General features: G+C 38.2%; 1 protein-coding gene across 5 annotated transcripts in view; it reads left to right on the top strand.

Annotated features, from left to right (window-relative positions):
* Positions 1–22,993, top strand: part of STARD8 (StAR related lipid transfer domain containing 8) — a 432,650-nt gene that overhangs the window by 378,681 nt on the left and 30,976 nt on the right. For all 5 annotated transcript variants that reach the window (XM_053699029.1, XM_053699033.1, XM_053699032.1 and 2 more), the window contains 4 exons: positions 13,697–13,760; positions 14,293–15,533; positions 18,271–18,444; positions 19,835–19,994. In XM_053699029.1, the coding sequence (XP_053555004.1) occupies positions 13,697–13,760; positions 14,293–15,533; positions 18,271–18,444; positions 19,835–19,994 (1,639 nt within the window). The remainder of the gene's footprint in view (positions 1–13,696; positions 13,761–14,292; positions 15,534–18,270; positions 18,445–19,834; positions 19,995–22,993) is intronic.

The raw sequence follows: 22,993 nt of genomic DNA on the forward strand, positions 1-22,993 counted from the left end.
CTTACCTGATAAATTAATTTTCTTCTATGGTACGACGAGTCCATGGCCCGCCCTGTCACTTTAAGACAGATTGTTTTTTTTTATTTTAAACTTCAGTCACCTCTGCACTTTTTTAGTTTCTCCTTTTTCTTCCTGTACCTTCGGTCAAATGCCTTGGGGGTGGAGCTAAGGGAGGAGCTATATAGACAGCTCTGCTGTGGTGCTCTTTGCCACTTCCTGTTAGCAGGAGGATAATATCCCACAAGTAAAGGATGAATCCGTGGACTCGTCGTACCATAGAAGAAATTAATTTATCAGGTAAGCATAAATGAACTTTTTTCTATAATTTGAAATGGCTGCTTTTGTTGGTTGAACCTGCCATCTATACTAAAAATGTCAGTACTGCAATGTTGCAGCTTAAAAAGTTTTTAAACCAGAGGCAGCAGCAAAAAACAACCTTCCAGTGTTGTGGGAGGGAGAACACACATCATTTGTGAAAGTGTTTTTGCAGCAACTTTAAATGCGATCAACTCTAATCAGCTGCAAGCCTGAGTATATTGTCAATTTAAAGGGTCTGAGGCAACAGAAGGGAAGATCTGAGCAGCATGTGATATGCATTTTCTGCAGTTAAAATGTTTTGGGAAGAAAATGGATTAAAAAAAGAGAGATAATTGGAAATGGAATGTTTAGGTGCATTTTCTGCTTCCCTCTTCATTGCTTGCATAACTATCCTGTATAGGCTTCTGTAGTTGCAGCAGTGCCATAGCTCTTCACTAGAACACATATTTGTTAGTGAAGCTGAAGGCTATAATGGGAACTCCTCATCGGATCCCATAGACAAATAAAAACTGCATGGTTGTGGTTGTTTGTATTTGTACTGCTTGTGGGAATTATATGGTGTCTTTTCACAGAATGACATCTGTTATCTTTTCTTCTTTCTCTTCATTTCGATTTTATTTTTCATCCTTGGTTAAATGAACATTATAATCCACTTTTTTTTCTTTGTTTCATATAAAAGAGGACATTTTTAAAATGTATTTCATTTTTTTTTTAAACCCAATTTAAAAAAAAGTTTCCAATTTTCTTCTATTATCAAAATATACTTTGTTCAAATGTTATTCTTTGTTGAAGAGATATCTAGATCGGTAGCGTACACATGTCTGGATCACTACATGACAGGAAATAGTGCTAGCATCTTGTGCTCTTGCTAATGTATAACATTGTTGTGAAACTGCTGCCATACAGTAATGCAGACACGTGCACACTCCTGAGCTTACTTTCCTGCTTTTCAAGTAACAATAACAAAAAACCAAGAAGATTTGATAATAGAAGTAAACTGGAAAAATGTGTGTTTGTCCCTTTAACTAAATAAATAAATTGTTATTTTCCTGCAACACTCTCCAATCAGCCAGTGAGACACAGTGGCCGATTTATTAAAGTGCGGACAGATATTATACGATGTAGCGTATTGTGTCCTCCGCACATCTATAAATGCTTACAGCATACGCTGTCAGCATTTATCATTGCACCAGCAGTTCTTGTGAACTGCTTATGCAATGTCGTCCCCTGCAGATTTGCGGCCAGTTGGGCCGCTAGCAGGGGGTGTCAATCTGCCTGATCATATAGGATCGGGGGCGGATTGAAGACCGCAGCCTCAGAGGCAGCGGATCAGTTATGGAGCAGAATATAAGAATATATGGCATAGAACTGACTTCATGGTCACAAGTGTTCAAAATTAAACGTACAAGGCACAAATACCAATAATATTTTCACATTCTGGTATCATACAGAAATATTAGTGAGAGTGGTTTATTATAGCAACTTAAGTGTGACCTTTTGGTTTAGTAAACCTAATCTTATTATTATTTTTATTTTATTTTTTCTAAACAGAAAAGTGAAAAGCCTCTCTTACAGACCATACATATTGAAAAGGCTGTAAATCTACTAGTGTAGGGAAAGGTAAGATGTGGGTTACAATAAGATTCACAAGCAGTCACTTTGAAAAAGATACATCCCCCTAGACAAATATATAAACAATCTAATATCTAGTGATATCAGTCAGATGAAATGCTATGGCATATATATATATATATATATTTCTTCTGTTATGTGCGATCAGTCCACGGGTCATCATTACTTCTGGGATATAACTCCTCCCCAACAGGAAATGCAAGAGGATTCACCCAGCAGAGCTGATATAGCTCCTCCCCTCTACGTCAGTCCCAGTCATTCTCTTGCACCCAACGACTAGATAGGATGTGTGAGAGGACTATGGTGATTATACTTAGTTTTTATGACTTCAATCAAAAGTTTGTTATTTTACAATAGCACCGGAGCGTGTTATTACTTCTCTGGCAGAGTTTGAAGAAGAATCTACCAGAGTTTTTTACTATGATTTTAACCGGAGTAGTTAAGATCATATTGCTGTTCTCGGCCATCTGAGGGAGGTAAAGGCTTCAGATCAGGGGACAGCGGGCAGATGAATCTGCATTGAGGTATGTAGCAGTTTTTATTTTCTGAATGGAATTGATGAAAAAATCCTGCTATACCGTTATAATGACATGTATGTATACACTTCAGTATTCTGGGAATGGTTTTTCACCGGAACTACTCTGTTAAAGGTCACTAATCCTTTTAATAAATATTGTCATGTTAAACGTTTTTGCTGGAATGTAGAATCGTTTACATTGCTGAGGTACTGAGTAAATAAATGTTTGGGCATTATTTTCCACTTGGCAGTTGTATGCTTTAAATTGTGACAGTTTCGTTTCTCCTCACTGCTGTGTGTGAGAGGGAGGGGCCGTTTTTGGCGCTCTTTTGCTACGCATCAAAAAATTCCAGTCAGCTACTATTATATTTCCTGCATGATCCGGTTCACTGACAGATCTCAGGGGTCTTCTAACTTCTTTGAAGGGAGGTACATTCTCTCAGCAGAGCTGTGAGAATTTTTATTGACTGTGAATAAAAACGTTACTCTATAATTTTTTATGTCAAATTTAGTTATTTACTAATGGGAACAAACCTTTGCTAAAAGTTGTGTTATTTTAAACTTGATGCTATAACTGTTTCAGTTCATTATCTCAACTGTCATTTAATCGTTTAAGTACCTCTTTGAGGCACAGTACGTTTTTGTTAAAAAAGATTATAACCAGGTTGCAAGTTATTGCTAGTGTGTTAAACATGTCTGACTCAGAGAATGATATCTGTGTCATTTGTTCCAATGCCAAGGTGGAGCCCAATAGAAATTTATGTACTAACTGTATTGATGCTACTTTAAATAAAAGTCAATCTGTACAATGTGAACAAATTTCACCAAACTGCGAGGGGAGAGTTATGCCGACTAACTCGCCTCACGCGGCAGTACCTGCATCTCCCGCCCGGGAGGTGAGTGATATTATGGCGCCTAATACATCTGGGCGGCCATTACAGATAACATTACATGATATGGCTACTGTTATGACTGAAGTTTTGTCTAAATTACCAGAACTAAGAGGCAAGCGTGATCACTCTGGGGTGAGAACAGAGTGCGCTGACAATACTAGGGCCATGTCTGATACTGCGTCACAGCTTGCAGAGCATGAGGACGGAGAGCTTCATTCTGTGGGTGACGGTTCTGATCCAAACAGATTGGATTCAGATATTTCAAATTTTAAATTTAAATTGGAGAACCTCCGTGCATTACTAGGGGAGGTCTTAGCAGCTCTCAATGATTGTAACACTATTGCAATACCAGAGAAAATGTGTAGGTTGGATAAATACTTTGCGGTACCGGCGAGTACTGACGTTTTTCCTATACCTAAGAGATTAACTGAAATTGTTACTAAGGAGTGGGATAGACCCGGTGTGCCGTTCTCACCCCCTCCAATATTTAGAAAGATGTTTCCAATAGACGCCACTACTCGGGACTTATGGCAAACGGTCCCTAAGGTGGAGGGAGCAGTTTCTACTTTAGCTAAGCGTACCACTATCCCGGTGGAGGATAGCTGTGCTTTTTCAGATCCAATGGATAAAAAATTAGAGGGTTACCTTAAGAAAATGTTTGTTCAACAAGGTTTTATATTGCAACCCCTTGCATGTATCGCGCCGATTACGGCTGCGGCAGCATTTTGGATTGAGTCTCTGGAAGAGAACCTTAGTTCATCTACGCTAGACGACATTATGGACAGGCTTAGAGTCCTTAAACTAGCCAATTCATTCATTTCGGAGGCCGTAGTACATTTAACCAAACTTACGGCTAAGAACTCTGGATTCGCCATACAGGCACGTAGAGCACTGTGGCTAAAATCCTGGTCAGCTGATGTTACTTCTAAGTCTAAATTACTTAATATACCTTTCAAGGGGCAGTCTTTATTTGGGCCCGGGTTGAAAGAAATTATCGCTGACATTACAGGAGGTAAGGGCCACGCCCTACCTCAAGACAAAGCCAAAGCTAAGGCTAGACAGTCTAATTTTCGTCCCTTTCGGAATTTCAAACCTGGAGCAGCGTCAACCTCCACTGCACCAAAACAGGAAGGAGCTGTTGCTCGTTACAGACAAGGCTGGAAACCTAACCAGTCCTGGAATAAGGGCAAACAGGCCAGGAAACCTGCTGCTGCCCCAAAGACAGCATGAACCGAGAGCCCCCGATCCGGGACCGGATCTAGTGGGGGGCAGACTTTCTCTCTTCGCTCAGGCCTGGGCAAGAGATGTTCAGGATCCCTGGGCGCTGGAGATCATATCTCAGGGATACCTTCTAGACTTCAAATTATCTCCCCCAAAAGGGAGATTTCATCTGTCAAGGTTGTCAACAAACCAGATAAAGAAAGAAGCGTTTCTACGCTGTGTACAAGATCTGTTATTAATGGGAGTGATCCATCCAGTTCCGCGGTCGGAACAAGGACAAGGGTTCTACTCAAACCTGTTTGTGGTTCCCAAAAAAGAGGGAACTTTCAGGCCAATCTTAGATTTAAAGATTCTAAACAAATTCCTAAGAGTTCCATCGTTCAAAATGGAAACTATTCGGACAATCTTACCTATGATCCAAAAGGGTCAGTACATGACCACAGTGGATTTAAAAGATGCTTACCTTCACATACCGATTCACAAAGATCATCAACGGTATCTACGGTTTGCCTTCCTAGACAGGCACTACCAGTTTGTAGCTCTTCCATTCGGATTGGCTACGGCCCCAAGAATCTTCACAAGGTTCTGGGCGCCCTTCTGGCGGTACTAAGACCGCGAGGGATTTCGGTAGCTCCGTACCTAGACGACATTCTAATACAAGCTTCAAGCTTTCAAACTGCCAAGTCTCATACAGAGTTAGTTCTGGCATTTCTAAGGTCGCATGGATGGAAAGTGAACGAAAAGAAAAGTTCTCTTTTTCCTCTCACAAGAGTTCCATTCTTGGGGACTCTTATAGATTCTGTAGAAATGAAGATTTACCTGACAGAAGACAGGTTAACAAGGCTTCAGGATGCATGCCGTGTCCTTCATTCCATTCAACACCCGTCAGTAGCTCAATGCATGGAGGTGATCGGCTTAATGGTAGCGGCAATGGACATAGTACCTTTTGCACGCCTACACCTCAGACCGCTGCAATTGTGCATGCTAAGTCAGTGGAATGGGGATTACTCAGATTTGTCCCCTACCCTGAATCTGAATCAAGAGACCAGAAATTCTCTTCTATGGTGGCTTTATCGGCCACACCTGTCCAGGGGGATGCCATTCAGCAGGCCAGACTGGACAATCGTAACAACAGACGCCAGCCTGCTAGGTTGGGGCGCTGTCTGGAATTCTCTGAAGACTCAGGGATTATGGAATCAGGAGGAGAGTCTCCTTCCAATAAACATTCTGGAATTGAGGGCAGTTCTCAATGCCCTTCTAGCTTGGCCCCAATTAACAACTCAGGGGTTCATCAGGTTTCAGTCGGACAATATCACGACTGTAGCTTACATCAACCATCAGGGAGGGACAAGAAGCTCCCTAGCAATGATGGAAGTATCAAAAATAATTCGCTGGGCAGAGTCTCACTCTTGCCACCTGTCAGCAATCCACATCCCGGGAGTGGAGAACTGGGAGGCGGATTTCTTGAGTCGCCAGACTTTTCATCCGGGAGAGTGGGAACTTCATCCGGAGATTTTTGCCCAAATACTTCGACGTTGGGGCAAACCAGAGATAGATCTCATGGCGTCTCGCCAGAACGCCAAACTTCCTCACTACGGGTCCAGATCCAGGGATCCGGGAGCGGTTCTGATAGATGCTTTGACAGCACCTTGGAACTTCGGGATGGCTTATGTGTTTCCACCCTTCCCGCTGCTTCCTCGATTGATTGCGAAAATCAAACAAGAGAGAGCATCTGTGATTCTAATAGCGCCTGCATGGCCACGCAGGACTTGGTATGCAGATCTAGTGGACATGTCATCCTGTCCACCTTGGTCTCTACCTCTGAGACAGGACCTTCTGATACAGGGTCCATTCAAACATCAAAATCTAACTTCTCTGAAACTGACTGCTTGGAAATTGAACGCTTGATTTTATCAAAGCGTGGTTTTTCTGAGTCGGTTATTGATACCCTGATCCAGGCTAGGAAGCCTGTTACCAGAAAGATTTACCATAAAATATGGCGCAAATACCTATACTGGTGCGAATCCAAACGTTACTCCTGGAGTAAGGTTAGGATCCCTAGGATATTGTCTTTTCTACAAGAAGGTTTAGAAAAGGGTTTATCGGCTAGTTCATTAAAGGGACAGATTTCAGCTCTGTCCATCTTGTTACACAGGCGTCTGTCAGAAAATCCAGACGTCCAGGCCTTTTGTCAAGCTTTAGCTAGGATCAAGCCTGTGTTTAAAGCCGTTGCTCCGCCATGGAGTTTAAACTTAGTTCTTAACGTTTTACAAGGTGTTCCATTTGAACCCCTTCATTCCATTGATATAAAATTGTTATCTTGGAAAGTTCTGTTTTTAATGGCTATTTCCTCGGCTCGAAGAGTCTCTGAGTTATCAGCATTACATTGTGATTCTCCTTATCTGATTTTTCACTCAGATAAGGTAGTTCTGCGTACTAAACCTGGGTTCTTACCTAAGGTAGTTACTAACGGGAATATCAATCAAGAGATTGTTGTTCCATCCTTGTGTCCAAATCCTTCTTCAAAGAAGGAACGTCTTCTACACAATCTGGATGTAGTTCGTGCCCTCAAGTTCTACTTGCAGGCAACTAAAAATTTTCGCCAAACTTCTTCCCTGTTTGTCGTTTATTCTGGACAGAGGAGAGGTCAAAAAGCTTCTGCTACCTCTCTCTCTTTCTGGCTTCGTAGCATAATACGTTTAGCCTATGAGACTGCTGGACAGCAGCCTCCTGAAAGAATTACAGCTCACTCCACTAGAGCTGTGGCTTCCACTTGGGCCTTTAAGAATGAGGCCTCTGTTGAACAGATTTGCAAGGCTGCAACTTGGTCTTCGCTTCATACTTTTTCCAAATTTTACAAATTTGACACTTTTGCTTCTTCGGAGGCTATTTTTGGGAGAAAGGTTCTTCAGGCAGTGGTTCCTTCTGTATAATGAGCCTGCCTATCCCTCCCGTCATCGGTTTACTTTTGCTTTGGTATTGGTATCCCAGAATTAATGATGACCGGTGGACTGATCGCAAATAACATAATAAAACATAATTTATGCTTACCTGATAAATTCCTTTCTTCTGTTGTGCGATCAGTCCACGGCCCGCCCTGTTTTTTAAGGCAGGTAAATATTTTTTAAATTATACTCCAGTCACCACTTCACCCTTGGTTACTCCTTTCTCGTTGATTCTTGGTCGAATGACTGGGACTGACGTAGAGGGGAGGAGCTATATCAGCTCTGCTGGGTGAATCCTCTTGCATTTCCTGTTGGGGAGGAGTTATATCCCAGAAGTAATGATGACCCGTGGACTGATCGCACAACAGAAGAAAGGAATTTATCAGGTAAGCATAAATTATGTTATATATATATGTATATATATGTGTGTGTGTATCTCTATCAGCAGTGACTTAAAGTGTCAGTAAACTTTAAAAATAATGTTATATAATTCTGCACATAGTACAGAATTATATAACATTATATTAGCCAAACATTATTAAAACATAATTTCCCCTATTCATTTTTTAAAAAAAGCGCTGTTTCACAGACCCGCTCTCTGCTGAGCGGGTCTGTTATATTTACTCAGCGCATCGGGTCAGCTGTATAGTCACAGCCCGGCCCGACCGCGCCATAAGACTAAGTGCAGCTCGCTCCTGTCAGCAGAGAGCGGGTCTGTGAAACAGCGCTTTTTTTAAAAAATGAATAGGGGAAATTATGTTTTAATAATGTTTGGCTAATATAATGTTATATAATTCTGCGCTATGTGCAGAATTATATAACATTATTTTTAAGGTTTACTGTCCCTTTAAACTTCCACTTGCTCTCTGTATAGGAGCTGTGCTTTTGTAATGAGCATGCACAGCATATGTAAATATGCTCCATAAACATAAATAACTTTTACTTTAGGTATTTTACCTAATACAAGAATAACATTTTTCTGTTCAAAATTGAACATTCCAATTCTGACTATTATGCTCATTTAAGTTGTAGTTTTGTTAATAATTAACTTGAAGTTTAAGATAATAGTCATTTTATAAAAGAAAGAACAGGTCTGATATAATTTTCGTGTGTGTGTCCTTCCAGCACAGGGTTCTCCATATGCCACAGGGGAAACAATGACATTTTAATGCAAATCCAACTAGATTCAAGCAATGGTATTTCCTGTGTCTGGGCTAAATGCATTGTTAACTATTCTGTTGCCAGCATTTACTCCCAAGTACTCTCCCATGCCTAAGCAGAGTTTTGTAGCTGATTCAGTTAAGTCATCTTTTAAATGTCAGCACAGATTGTACTCACATTTAACCCCTCCCCTCCTGTGCTTGCTGGGTTCAAGACTTATAGCATTTGTTACAGTTCATTGGTGTTGTATACATGTTTATCTGAGCTGGATTTCTAATACTAGTTATAGGTTACTTTTTGTTTTCAACACAAGTGTCTTTTGATGACACCAATATCTTGTACTTACTATTGCCAATCCACAAGCCTTTTACTTTATACAGTCTTAAAAAAATAAATAAAAAAAAAATCTTATTCTTTATTCTGGGCAGCCAAATTTATATATATTTATATATACATACATATCTATCCATATATCCCTCGGTTTACAACGGTTCAATTTACACCGTTTCAGAATAACAACCTTTTTTTCCAGTCATGTGACTACTATTGAAAAGCATTGAGAAGCAGTGCATTTATTAAAATAGCCAGTAGGTGGAGGTGTCCGCTTGTGTTGCAGCAAAGCCAAGCAAGCTGAAATTAATCAGTATAATAAGACCTGAGCTATCGAGCAGATTTCAAAGGAACAAGATCTTCCTGTCTATAAATCAGTCCAGATTGGAATGCATAGAAAGAACTGTTTGCAGAAAAATGCAAGCGAAGTCTGTGTTGTGTGAATATTTTATTAGGTTTATAATGCTGTTTAGCAAATGTTTTTGTTCATTTAACTTAGTTTAATTATATATTCTGTGTTGTGTGATTATTGTATTAGGTTTATAATGCTGTTTAGCATTTAAAGTCTTCATTTCAAAGCTTTAAAAATAATGTATTAGGTGTTACTTATGACAATTTTGAGAGGGGCCTGGAACCTAACTTCCTCACTTCCCATTGACTTACATTATAAATTGGGTTTCGATTTACAACCATTCCTTCTGGAACCTAACCCTGGCGTAAACTGAGGGATGGATATATATATACACATACATACATACATACATACATACATACATACATACATACATACATACATACATACATACATACATACATACATACTTACTCGCTCCAAAGGATATATAGGCAATTAAGTAATGGATCACCTGACTAACAAAATATTTGCAGGTGAGCCAGTGCACGGAACTCATAAAGGTAATTATGTCAAATTTAAGAAAAATAAAAAGATGAGTTAATCCAGCACTACTAATATATAATCCAAATTATAAAATTGAGGTAAGTCTGTAAATGATCACAAACAACTGCTAATTCAAGTCAGAGAAAGCAATTTATTGAATCATAAACTTCTCTATGATTGAATGCAAATTAAATCACATGTATGTAGCATACAGCAAGAAATCCTAGTAATCCTAAAAAACCCCGGGGGATAGGTGATAACCCAATTAATAACCTATATATACCGGTATATGTACTGCTAATTAACTGTATAACTTAGAATGGAAATCTCTACAGAATTATAGATATACAGTACTAACAGCAGAATAACAAACGGCAGATCAAGAAATATATATATCTTCGCCCATAAATAACAATCATTGCTAAGGTACCAAATAACAGCGCTATAAACTTAGCCCATAAAAAGCATCATGACAATAAACAAAGAATGTTGAAGCACAGAGTCCTTGTTAGCCAGCTATGATAATAATAGCAAATATGTGCAATCCGTAAGTTGTTGCAAAAAATGAAACTTAGTAGCAAGAAATTAATACAGACATCCGACGTTGCATCCAAACATATACCACTTGTCAAAGCAGATGATTTTCAAAACATGATGTTATGGCATAGGCAATTGTTAAGCACATGCAAACAGTCAGCTTGATATGGCATAAATCACTCACAGCTCCCAATATTAATTCAATGCAGCCAAAGTAGATATTTTCAAAGCATACTTATGTAGCAGGACTGAGTGTAAAGCACATGCATTTGATGATACGAAGCAAAAGCAAGCACAGTTGAGAGAGAGCAAATCAGTAAAGCGTCCTCTTTAAGGTAGACACCAAAAGAGACCGGGTATCACAAGGCAAGTAGCCTACAGCTCATAAACACAGGCTTCACGCCACTCGCTCACCAGAACAGGCTAGTGTCTCCTTAGCGGTATTGAGCTGCCCCTCCGTCTCCGGTTTTTCGTGTAACACTGCTCCGTCCGGCTGTGCAGTTAAGGCGGGTCACAAACCTCCCAGGTTAGCGGTTGACGTCCTCTACCTTCTCAGGAACGTCACCTTCACGCGCTAACCTGGGAGGTTTGTGACCCGCCTTAACTGCACAGCCGGACGGAGCAGTGTTACACGAAAAACCGGAGACGGAGGGGCAGCTCAATACCGCTAAGGAGACACTAGCCTGGTCTGGTGAGCGAGTGGCGTGAAGCCTGTGTTTATGAGCTGTAGGCTACTTGCCTTGTGATACCCGGTCTCTTTTGGTGTCTACCTTAAAGAGGACGCTTTGCTGATTTGCTCTCTCTCAACTGTGCTTGCTTTTGCTTCGTATCATCAAATGCATGTGCTTTACACTCAGTCCTGCTACATAAGTATGCTTTGAAAATATCTACTTTGGCTGCATTGAATTAATATTGGGAGCTGTGAGTGATTTATGCCATATCAAGCTGACTGTTTGCATGTGCTTAACAATTGCCTATGCCATAACATCATGTTTTGAAAATCATCTGCTTTGACAAGTGGTATATGTTTGGATGCAACGTCGGATGTCTGTATTAATTTCTTGCTACTAAGTTTCATTTTTTGCAACAACTTACGGATTGCACATATTTGCTATTATTATCATAGCTGGCTAACAAGGACTCTGTGCTTCAACATTCTTTGTTTATTGTCATGATGCTTTTTATGGGCTAAGTTTATAGCGCTGTTATTTGGTACCTTAGCAATGATTGTTATTTATGGGCGAAGATATATATATATTTCTTGATCTGCCGTTTGTTATTCTGCTGTTAGTACTGTATATCTATAATTCTGTAGAGATTTCCATTCTAAGTTATACAGTTAATTAGCAGTACATATACCGGTATATATAGGTTATTAATTGGGTTATCACCTATCCCCCGGGGGTTTTTAGGATTACTAGGATTTCTTGCTGTATGCTACATACATGTGATTTAATTTGCATTCAATCATAGAGAAGTTTATGATTCAATAAATTGCTTTCTCTGACTTGAATTAGCAGTTGTTTGTGATCATTTACAGACTTACCTCAATTTTATAATTTGGATTATATATTAGTAGTGCTGGATTAACTCATCTTTTTATTTTTCTTAAATTTGACATATATATATAATATATGTGTGTGTGTGTGTGTGTGTGTGTGTGTGTACACACACGTACACGTCTGAAAAAGGAAGACATTCTTCCGAAAGTTTGTCATCTTATAAATGTATAGTTAGTCCAATAAAAAAGTATCATTGCTCAATGCAATGTTATTTTGATATCTAAATCTCTCGACTAACATGGCTACTCCAATCAACGTGTGTGTAAAAAAAAAAAAAATGAAAAAAATATATATATAGTTCAGAACCTTTTTGTACATTTCAGATTACACATCTGCAAAATATATTTTGGACTGTGTTTATGAATGGTCCTATTTGCATCTGATGCTTTACTGTTTTGTCCAACAACTTTCTGATCACTTTACTGAACAAAATGTTACTGAAAATGTAAGTGACATACATTTAAAAAATGCAGTATACTTAAAGCATTGAGTTACGTTAGAGATGCAGCTCAGCAGTAGACCTTTTTGCAACCTTCCATTGCCCTGTTAAACTCCTATCACCCCCTTCCATCACTTAAAGGGTCATGAGAGTCAAACTTAAATATACATGCTCTATTTGAATCATGAAAGTTTAAGTATTTTATTATTTAATTTTATCTTTAAATTTGCTTTGCTATCTAGGTATCCTTTGTTAAAAAGTCAGCTCCAGTGCAGCAATTCACTCCTGGGATCTAGTAAAAATTATAATAGAAGGGATTTGAAAAGTAAAATTGCATGCTCTATGACCAAGAAATTTACATTTTGACTTTGATGTGGGTGGTACAGGCAATCAAATGCCAGTCTACTTACCCCATAGATAGACTCCTGGCAGACTGTGTGTCTGCGGTTTTACTCTTGAGTCTATGGATCCTGTGCAACGACTTATTGAACGCACAGTAGTGGTACACAAGCTGTCGCAATAGATGATTGACTGTATTATCGACCTTTAGTCAATTAATTGAAAACAAAAACCAGCAATTACTAATAAAAGTATCAGATAATTAACCTTGTCATCATAATTACTTGATAGTATTATGGTTATGAGATGCTGTATATTGTGTGTAGATAGGAGATATGTCAGAGAGAGAGAGGCAGTTCCATCAACCACCATCAAATATGCAGATTGTCATTAGGTAATACAATTTAATTCAATTGTCATTTAATTTTCTAATGTGGTGCCTTCTTTGTGGAGAAAATCTATAAAGTTGCAGGCAGACAAGATCACATGTAGAACAATACAGCATTCAAGTGCTTCCTATTTACCCTACATTTGTGTTGAATGTGTAAAGAATCTCCCAGTTTCTTATTTTCCATGCGATTACCAGAGAACTATGCGACTCCGATGAAAGTGCAAGTTGGCCTACAAGTCAGATAATTTTGAATTTGAACAGTACAGAATTATGAATCTAGTTTTTATTTTTAAAGACCCATTTCCAGGATCCGGATCCAAGCTTGGTGGGGACAGGCATTTACCAATTTTGATCCCACTTTTGGACACTGCTAGTTGCATCCTAAACTGCAAGCTCACTTGCTCAAAGAGCAGTATATTAATATGCACTTTCATACTTCATTACACTACAAAAAAAGTACTCTTTATTTATATTCTTGTATAAATGTGAATATTTCCTGTGCTCACTTTGCAGGCGGCTAATGACCCTTAATTCATGTGCGCCTATGAAGCTTGATGTTCATTTCCACCGTAAACAGGTGAGTTTCACTCTAACCATTTTAAAAAACAAACAAACAAAAAACACATTTGTATGCTTGTAATCACTGTTACACTGCTTTTTGGTAGTCTGTAAATATGGAGAGCCGACATTTTAACTTCCAGTGTATCTCCACTTCTTAAACTAGTGTTTACAAATATGCTTCCAATCTCGTAAGATTGTATTCTATGTTCTCTAAACTGCCCTAATTACTAATTTAACCCTTAGATATCTGTCTTTCTCATTGAATCATTTTCTCACTTTGTCTTGGGCTGCTGTATGGGCTATATAGCATGGCGTTTCGATTTTTGTTATGGTAGTGGTGTGTACCATTTAGATATGATAGTTCAATTGTTTAAAACAAATATTGAACCAAAGTAAATATGAGAGAGAGTTTTTTCTTTCTTCAAAAAAACCAAACTTCATTTTAAAAAAAGACAATTTGAATATCCTGGTTTATACCGTATTTCGTACAGTTTGATTTTATACGTCAAAATTAACAGCCTGTTTTTTTGTTGTTGTTGTAAATGTAGAATGAAGACTCAGATGAAGATGATCAGTGTGCGATTAGTGATCGTTGGGAGTTCCAGAGGGACCAGGGCCGCTGGTCTCGACTGGACTCCGTGGATCTTCTCTCCCCAACATATGCTGGACCCCCTACCATGAAAAGTACATCTAGTCGAGACAGCATACTGACAGACCTAAGCACAGAGCTGGAAGCCACATCATTACAGAGTGCAGAAAGTAGCAGGGGTTTCATTACACCGCCACAGGAGGCGTCGTCCTTATCTAGCACACCTGCTCCATACAAACCATGCAGGAGTCTAAGTGACCAGTCTCTGGCTCCTCAACACCGAGGACTAAAAGAAAAACCAACTAAGAAAAGAAAGACCAGAGGCTTTTTGAAGAGAATGGAATCGCTGCGACGCAGAGAGAAAGACAAAGGGAAGCAGAAAATGCAGACAGAAAGCTCTTGTAGCCCTACTTTGGTGGTTTCTGTAACAAATAATGGGAATATTCCAAACCAATGCTACGATGGGGACATTCCAGAGTATGAGAAGGATTTCCTACATCCTGGTTATAGGACTACAAGTACATCCAGTGGTAGCCTTAGAAAGCAAAAGCTGGATGGTCAGTGTAGGGGAGTTTATTTGGAAGACTTTGAAATTAGTGAAAAGGATGGGGTACGACAAAGACTTTGCCAGAAGCCAGATCGTCTTGTGTGCATACCTACAGACCACAAACCTGGCACCTTCCCCAGGTCAATCTCCATTGAGAGTTTGTGCCCAGCAAACAGGATACCCCTGGAGAGCTGGAAGATGGGGAGCAAATCCTTGGGGCACTCTGTTTGCAGCAGCATGGACTCTCATGGGTTGGAGGGAAGACAAAGGAGAGGTTCATTTAGCTCTATAGGAAGTCGCTCGAGTATCTATGATAATGTACCCCCCTCACGGGCAAGCAGCTCTGACCTTTTGGAGCTGGGAATAGGTGGTGATCCCTTTGGACATCTGGATGATGTTCTCCATCATGTTCGGGGTCTGCAGCGGATGGTGGAGCTGTGGTCACGAGCAGTGTGTCCAGAGCTTGATGAGGGTACTGACTCTGGGGGTGAACAAGCTGGACATCTCCCCTATGAGGAGAGATCTATGTCTGATGTGGGAACCTCAGCCAGTGATTTCGACAGCATTGGAAATTCACTTAATGAAACAGAGGATACAGATATGAGAGAGAGAAGGGATTCTGGTGTGGGAGCATCATTAACCAGGCCATGCAGGTGAGTCAGTATAACAATGAGACTGTATTTGTTATATTTTATTGATTTATTTAATGTTAGTGCTTCTATTAGCTATAGCCTCAACACACTAGTTTGTTGCAGGTGGTAGAATTGTTAAAATCCAGTACAACTTCTCTGTCGTAAAAAAAAATAAAAAAAAAAAAAAAAAATAGGGGCAGACAGGCTGGAGGGTAAATAGAACAGCCCAGGTAGGGGACAGTAAAAATTCACATACTAGGTGGCCTTTAACTTGGGTTGTGGGCTTAGACATATCCTATTTGGCCAAATTATGTAGCCACTATTTTAAGTATATAGTGTGTTTGCTTTTTCTTAATAATGGCATTGATAGTATTACAGTTATCAGTTTTACTGCTTTACGAATGCTTATCATTGGTATTAGATATTTAAAGGGATAGCAAAGTCAAAATTTTAACTTTCATGATTCAAATAGAGCTTTCCATTTACTTCTGTTATCTAATTTGCATTGTTCTCTTGGTATATCTTGGTAAGTTATTTAAAATTGTATACTCTGAATCATGACAGAACAAAGAGGGGTTTAGGCATGTGTTACTATAAGCACAGGCATTTACTTAAATACATATTGAAGATAAAAATAAAACTGATATTATTAAATGAAGGCATAGTAGTGTGATATCTTATTTGGTTAATTCATTTAAACATCTAGTTTACCTGTACATCATTGTCATGGGATTCATAAAAGCACATTCAGTCTTCAGCATCAAACTAAGCTATAGCATAATGCAGTACCCATAACAGAATAATACAAGGTTGTGGACTCGAGTTGTATGATTTCGACTTGACTTGGACTCAAGTCCCAAATTTGATGACTTGCAGCTAAACTTTGACAACAATGACTCGCGACTTGACTTGGACTCGAGCCCTCTGACTTTATACGGAGTTGTGATCACTTTAGGCTTGTCCCTGGAGCTTGACAAACAAAACAAAAAAAAAATAATATATAAATATATATATATATATATATATATATATATATATATATATATATATATATATATATATATATATATATATATATATATATACACCTAACTCCTTTTTTAATAACACCTACCATAATTATATATCTCTATTTCCATCCATCCCAGGCTCAGTAGGATAACTTTCCTGATCTCACCTAACAAGGTCAATCCAGCCCCAAAATGCCAGGCAATCTTCCTCTGAGATAGGAACATGGCAACCCAAGTTGATTGCACATGAAATTAAACTGGGAAGTGATAAACATATTTTAAAAACTTTCCTGAAATAAATTAGTAAAATTTTACTATCGTATCTGACCTTAAATTGAGCAAAGAGCATTAATGACTTGTTAATCGCTTAAAGTTGCAGACTTGAGTCTTTGCATTCAAGTCTCAAGTCAAGACTTAAATATTATGGGATATGGCCTTACTCCATGTACATTTTGTTTTTGCTTTTAAAAAAAAAGGTTTAATTGTCTTGTTTTATTTTTCTTTGTGTTTTAATTCAAATCACTAATTATGTATAAAGGGAACCACATTTATAGTAGAGTGGGGTTTAGCTAAAATGAAAACCAGAGGGGTTTTAACCCTCTCAGAATTAATGTACACTGCAGAGAAAAATCTAATGCATTATAGCATTTTATTTTAAGACTATCAACCCTGAACTACTGTGTATTTAATCCTTGCGAAGGGGTTAAACACACATTATGGTCCCAAGCAGAAACTGCTGCTGATCCAATTGGCAGTCCTAGTTACACACCTGAATCGTGTGATCCAATCAGCAGCGGTTTCCGTTTGGGACCAGCAGTTCTCTGTTTTACTATTGTGGCCCTTTAATATACATAAAGAGAGAACATAAGAAGATAAAATTGTCTCATTTGGAATCAATAACTATAGCACTAGACCTGTGCTCTTCCTTTTCCAGAGATTGGTGACCAGTGAACCAGTAGAGATAAATGGTAGAAAACTTAGCTATATATTGGAATGAACGTTGACATAAGCAAAGTACTGCAATGAAGGGGTGTGTTGAAAATTACCTAAAGTCCTTGGCACTTATCAGTTTAGTAAATTGAAATAAAATATTCAGTGTACTCAGTGGTCTTTTCTGGGCCTCCAATGATTTTTTTTTAGTGGAGATAAAATACAATAGATAAACTTAAAGGGACACTGAACCCAATTTTTTTTCTTGTGTGATGCAGATAGAGCATGACATTTTAAGCAACTTTCAAATTTACTCCTGTTATCAAATTTTCTTCATTCTCTTGGTATCTTTATTTGAAATGCAAGAATGTAAGTTTAGATGCCGGACCATTTTTGGTGAACAACCTGGGTTGTTCTTGCTTATTGGTGGATACATTTATCCACCAATAAAAAAGTGCTGTCCATTGGTCTGAACCAAAAAATAGCTTAGATGCCTTCTTTTTCAAATAAAGATAACCAGAGAACGAAGAAAAATTGATAACAGGAGTAAATTAGAAAGTTGCTTAAAATTGCATGCTCTCTTTGAATCACAAAAGAACATTTTTTGGGTTCAGTGTCCCTTTAAAGAGATGTATAATGTGCAGGATAAATGTGCTTGGTCTTAATGTGTTTCATCTAGGACAAGTGTAAAAATTGCAGCAGAATATGTTTAGTCAATGTTATGAGTTATATCATCTTTTTTATTATATCCGCTTTTTCATACATTTTTAAATGGAAGGATTTTTGGGCACCAACACTCTTTCTCTCTTTCTTGGCAGGAAGTTGCGCTGGCACAGCTTCCAAAACTCTCACCGACCAAGCCTCAGTTCTGCATCGCTTGAGATCAACAGACAGTCGGCAGCACAGCTCAACCTCCTGCAGAAGCTGTCCCTGCTCAGGCTCACTGCCATCATGGAGAAGTACTCTGTGCCCAGCAAGCAGGGGTGGGCATGGTGAGTCTCAATATCCATATACTTAACCCTGGCTAAATCTTCCTTCACTTAACCACACCCGATTGTTTAGCTATATTGATTCATTAAGGTAGTATCATTTAAGAGTCTTTGTCTTTGCATTGTATTTATTTTGTTACTGGGATTAAATAATCAGACTTTATTTGACTTTATTTAAACTCTGCCTCAAAGGGACATGGAACTTCAAATATTTCCAGTTTGCTATATGGCAGCAGTTTAGCAACAATGCTTTTAGCAGTTATACAATGTGCTTCACTGCTGCCATCTAGTGCTCAAAAGCTTTCTTGCAAAACTGCTGCCATCTAGTGTTTCAGCCATGAGCATGTTATCTACCTACTCTAAGAATACCATGAGAAAGGGAAGTACAAGTCCCACTTGAACCACAGATTCAGTAGTGGCTGATAGAGTTTTTTAACTTGGTAGAATGTTAATTCTGTTACCTCCCCCGATATTCCCCCATCACCCTGCATCTATGACACAAGTAGTAAAGCTGATCAATCAGAAGTCTAAATAATCCCTGATTAGTCCCCACTCTCTGCATATCTTCATAATGCATGGTTTAGAAGGTGGTGGGTCTGTGGAGGTGCTATGCACCTCAAAATGCACATGTAGCACCCCCATTGAGCCGCAATACGTCTCCATATATTACGGGTGCTGTATTTTTTCACCACCTTTGTTAGCCTCCAAATATTAAGTTCTAGACCGGCTACTGGTGAAGAGATATGTTGTCTGACATGATGGGGTTCTAGGATGCCGCTGCTCTTGCGTGGTCCTGTTTGAGAATATAGTTGCCTTATTTGTATCATTCTGTAGATGATGGTGCTGTTTAAGACTATGTAGTTCAAAGAAACAAATGATAGGAGCACCAGACAGTTGTAGTGTTAAAGTAAAACTTAACTTTTATTCAGCTCAAAGCAGCTTGCAGCAAATTTGCAATAAAATACGTATTTCTCAATAATTGCACAGCATGGTATATCAGGGGTAGTGTTCCAGCCTACGCGTTTTGGCAATCGCCGTAATCATAGCCTGTTGGAACTCTACCTGTGATCCACATTTAAAATGCACACAAATATCTCAAACTACCCTATCAATGACTTGTTAAGTGCTGACTCGCACACACCCCTTACAACCTACTCTGTCTAATTTGCATATTCACTAATGCTTGAATGTATTTGCATTCTCTGGTTACCTAGTGTCAATTCTATTCATAGTAATATAGTTGCATTTTACTTTCACATGAAAGGCTGTTTAAGACTACTTTGTTGACCTTTATTGCCCTCTTGTGCTAAGAAGTGGGATAGCACAGTGCCAGAGCCCTGTAATTCTTGCTTTTTTCTAATGACTCTTAATAATCACACTCTTTGCTAAACAGGACAGTGCCCAAATTTATGAAAAGGAGCAAAGTTCCTGACTACAGAGGCAGAGCCGTGTTTGGGGTTCCACCGATCATCAATGTCCAGAGGACAGGGCAACCTCTCCCCCAGAGCATTCAGCAAGCCATGCGCTACATCCGTAGCCAGTGTTTAGACCAGGTATCTGCAATAAGAAGCAGCTGAGGAACAAAATGTATTTTCAATCATGCATGAGATTAACCAATATAAATTATCCACACTGATTTAAGTCCTCAGACTGAGAACATTTTATCATTTTTACTTGCTAACCACAGATTTTGATGGTTTGAAATGTTCTGTTTATGCAATTTCCTAAATAAATGTAATTCTTATTATTAGTTGGTTTCATTGTCCTTAAAGGGACATGAAACCCCCCAAAATTTCATGATTCAGATAGAGAATACAATTTTAAACAACTTTCCAATTTACTTCTATTATTTAATTTGCTTCCTTCTCTTGTTATCATTTGCTGAAAGGTTTATCTAGGCAAGCTCAGGAGCAGCAGAGAACCTAGGTTCTAGCTAATGATTGGTGGCTATATATATATATATATATATATATATATATATATATATATATATATATATATATATATATATATATATATTATAGATTGTGATTGGCTCACCCATGTGTTTAGTTAGAAACTAGTAGTGCATTGCTGCTCCTTCAACAAATGATACCAAGATAATGAAACAGATTAGATAATAGAAGTAAATTAGAAAGTTATTTAAAATTCTATTCTCTATCTGAATCAGGAAATAAAAATTTGGGTTTCATGTACCTTTAACTTGTGCAGCTTATTTTGTTAAAGGATTTTTTTTTCCAATATGCATAATGTTTATATGAGCATTTAAGTACAGCATTGCAAAAGATCTGGATACAAGATAAATGTTTTTTAAAAAAAAACACTTTCTTTGTTAGAACAATTTTCTAGGCTCAGGGGCATACCCTTTTAAAAGAGCCTGTTGCTGTGGGCCACCTTTGGGGTCAGATTATGAGTGGCACGTTAAGTTATCACGGCTGTTTGCGCGGGACTAGTTTTCCGCTCGTATTACAAGTTGAAAGTAAACGGGATCACTTGAGCGAAGTCACAATTTACACTAGAATAATTACTGCATCCTCAGAACTCTGGTTAACTGTTTTGCAAAAACAAAAAACTGTCACAAAACTAATTTAAAATACATTACAAAGTATAGTTACACTCATAACACAATCTCATAAAAAATATTTTTTTAAAAATGCACAAAAAAAGTTATAAAGGATCACAGATATGAGGTCTCAGGTGTTAGAAAAAAAAGCGAAGGGCTTTAACATTGAGATTCATACATGTCTAAAGATGTGTCCTTTGCAGTTAAGTAGATTAGACCATTTCAAAACATATTTATGCAATATTCATATTTAATAAAGTGTTATATTGTTTGTTTGCTGTAAATATTTCACATTCCAATGTTCTGCAATTTATTTGTAAATAGATATTCCTATATATATTAGTGTGTGTTATATACTGTGTGTGTGTGTGTGTGTGTATGTATATGTACATACACACACAAATAAACGATAATAATAATGTGAAATATTCATATTTTTAAGTCGGGTTAGCACATTTGAGAATATGGGATCGTGTTTGCATGAGTAGGATGTTTTTTTCCACTTTTTTTTTTTGCCCCATTGACTTCTATGGAAATAGGTTATCGTTCATGCTATATCCTAAATTCGGGTTAGAGTGCGAGCGAAAACAGTTTACATTTAACTCCTATTATGACTGCAACCCAATGCACACAAAAAGCTTACTTCTAGCGCAGTTAACGCTTGAACGGGAGGCTTAAATGGCGCTGCACTTGTAATCTAGCCCTTTACTGGGGGCATTTAAGGACAAATACAAATGAACTTGTGCTCAGCAATCATTCTATAGGGTAAGAGAAATTTCCCCAATGGTCCCACTTCAGCCTGACTGTAACAAGCACATATTTCTAAAGCAGGCAAAAATAAATCATTAAAGGGACAGTCAACATCAGAATCTTTGTTGTTTAAGAAGAGAGATAATCCCTTAATTACCTATTCCCCAGTTTTGCATAACCAACACAGTTATAATAACACACGTTTTACCTCTGTAATTACCTTGTATCTAAGCCTCTGCAAACTGCCCCCTTATTTCAGTTCTTTTGACAGACTTGCATTTTAGCCAATCAGTGCCTAGGTAACTTCACGTATGTGAGCTCAATGTTATCTATATGACACACATGAACTTACACCCTCTAGTGGTGAAAAACTGTCAAAATGCATTCAGATTAGAGCCGGCCTTCAAATTCTAAGCAATTAGCATAGGAGCCTACCTATGTTTAGCTTTCAACTAAGAAGACCAAAAGAACAATGTAAAATTGGTGATAAAAGTAAATTGGAAAGTTCTTTAACACTACATGCACTATCTGAATCATGAAAGTTTATTTTGGAATTGACTGTCCCTTAACCCTTTGAGTGCTAACGACGTCTCTCAGCCGTGACCCGTTGCAAATTGTCCCAGTCAGGTGCTGACAACGCTTTAGAGCCGTCGCTAGCACTCGCTCACCTTGAGGACAATCGGGGGGGCCTGAATAGTGAGAGGAGCTTCACGATTCCCACAGTGACCTCACAGGCAATGACGTGATGACGTCACCGTGCAACTTTATTTAAAATTAACAATGGACAATATAGGGAAATGGGGGCATGCTACTTAGAAGCCTGTATCTCAGGCATCTAAGCAGCCACAGACTCCCAAGACCCACCATTGGAAATGGTTATCGCCTAACCTTTCCAACAGTGTAAGTCTTGGGGATCTGGAAAAAATATATATGTATGTGTATGTATGTGTATATGTGTATGTATATATGTATGTATGTATATGTGTATATATATATATATATATATATATATATATATATATATATATATATATATATATATATATATATATATATATATATATATATATATATATATATATATATATATATATATATATATATATATATATATATTAATATAATATAAATTTAAAAAAAAAAAAGTAAAATAAAAGCTCAAATCCAGCCTAGCACCCAGGTGGGTAATGGCTTAGCAGTCAAAGGGTTTGAAACCCAAATTTTGGTCTTTCATGATTC

The sequence above is a fragment of the Bombina bombina genome, chromosome 1 (assembly GCF_027579735.1).
Source record: "Bombina bombina isolate aBomBom1 chromosome 1, aBomBom1.pri, whole genome shotgun sequence".
Classification (NCBI taxonomy): domain Eukaryota; kingdom Metazoa; phylum Chordata; class Amphibia; order Anura; family Bombinatoridae; genus Bombina; species Bombina bombina.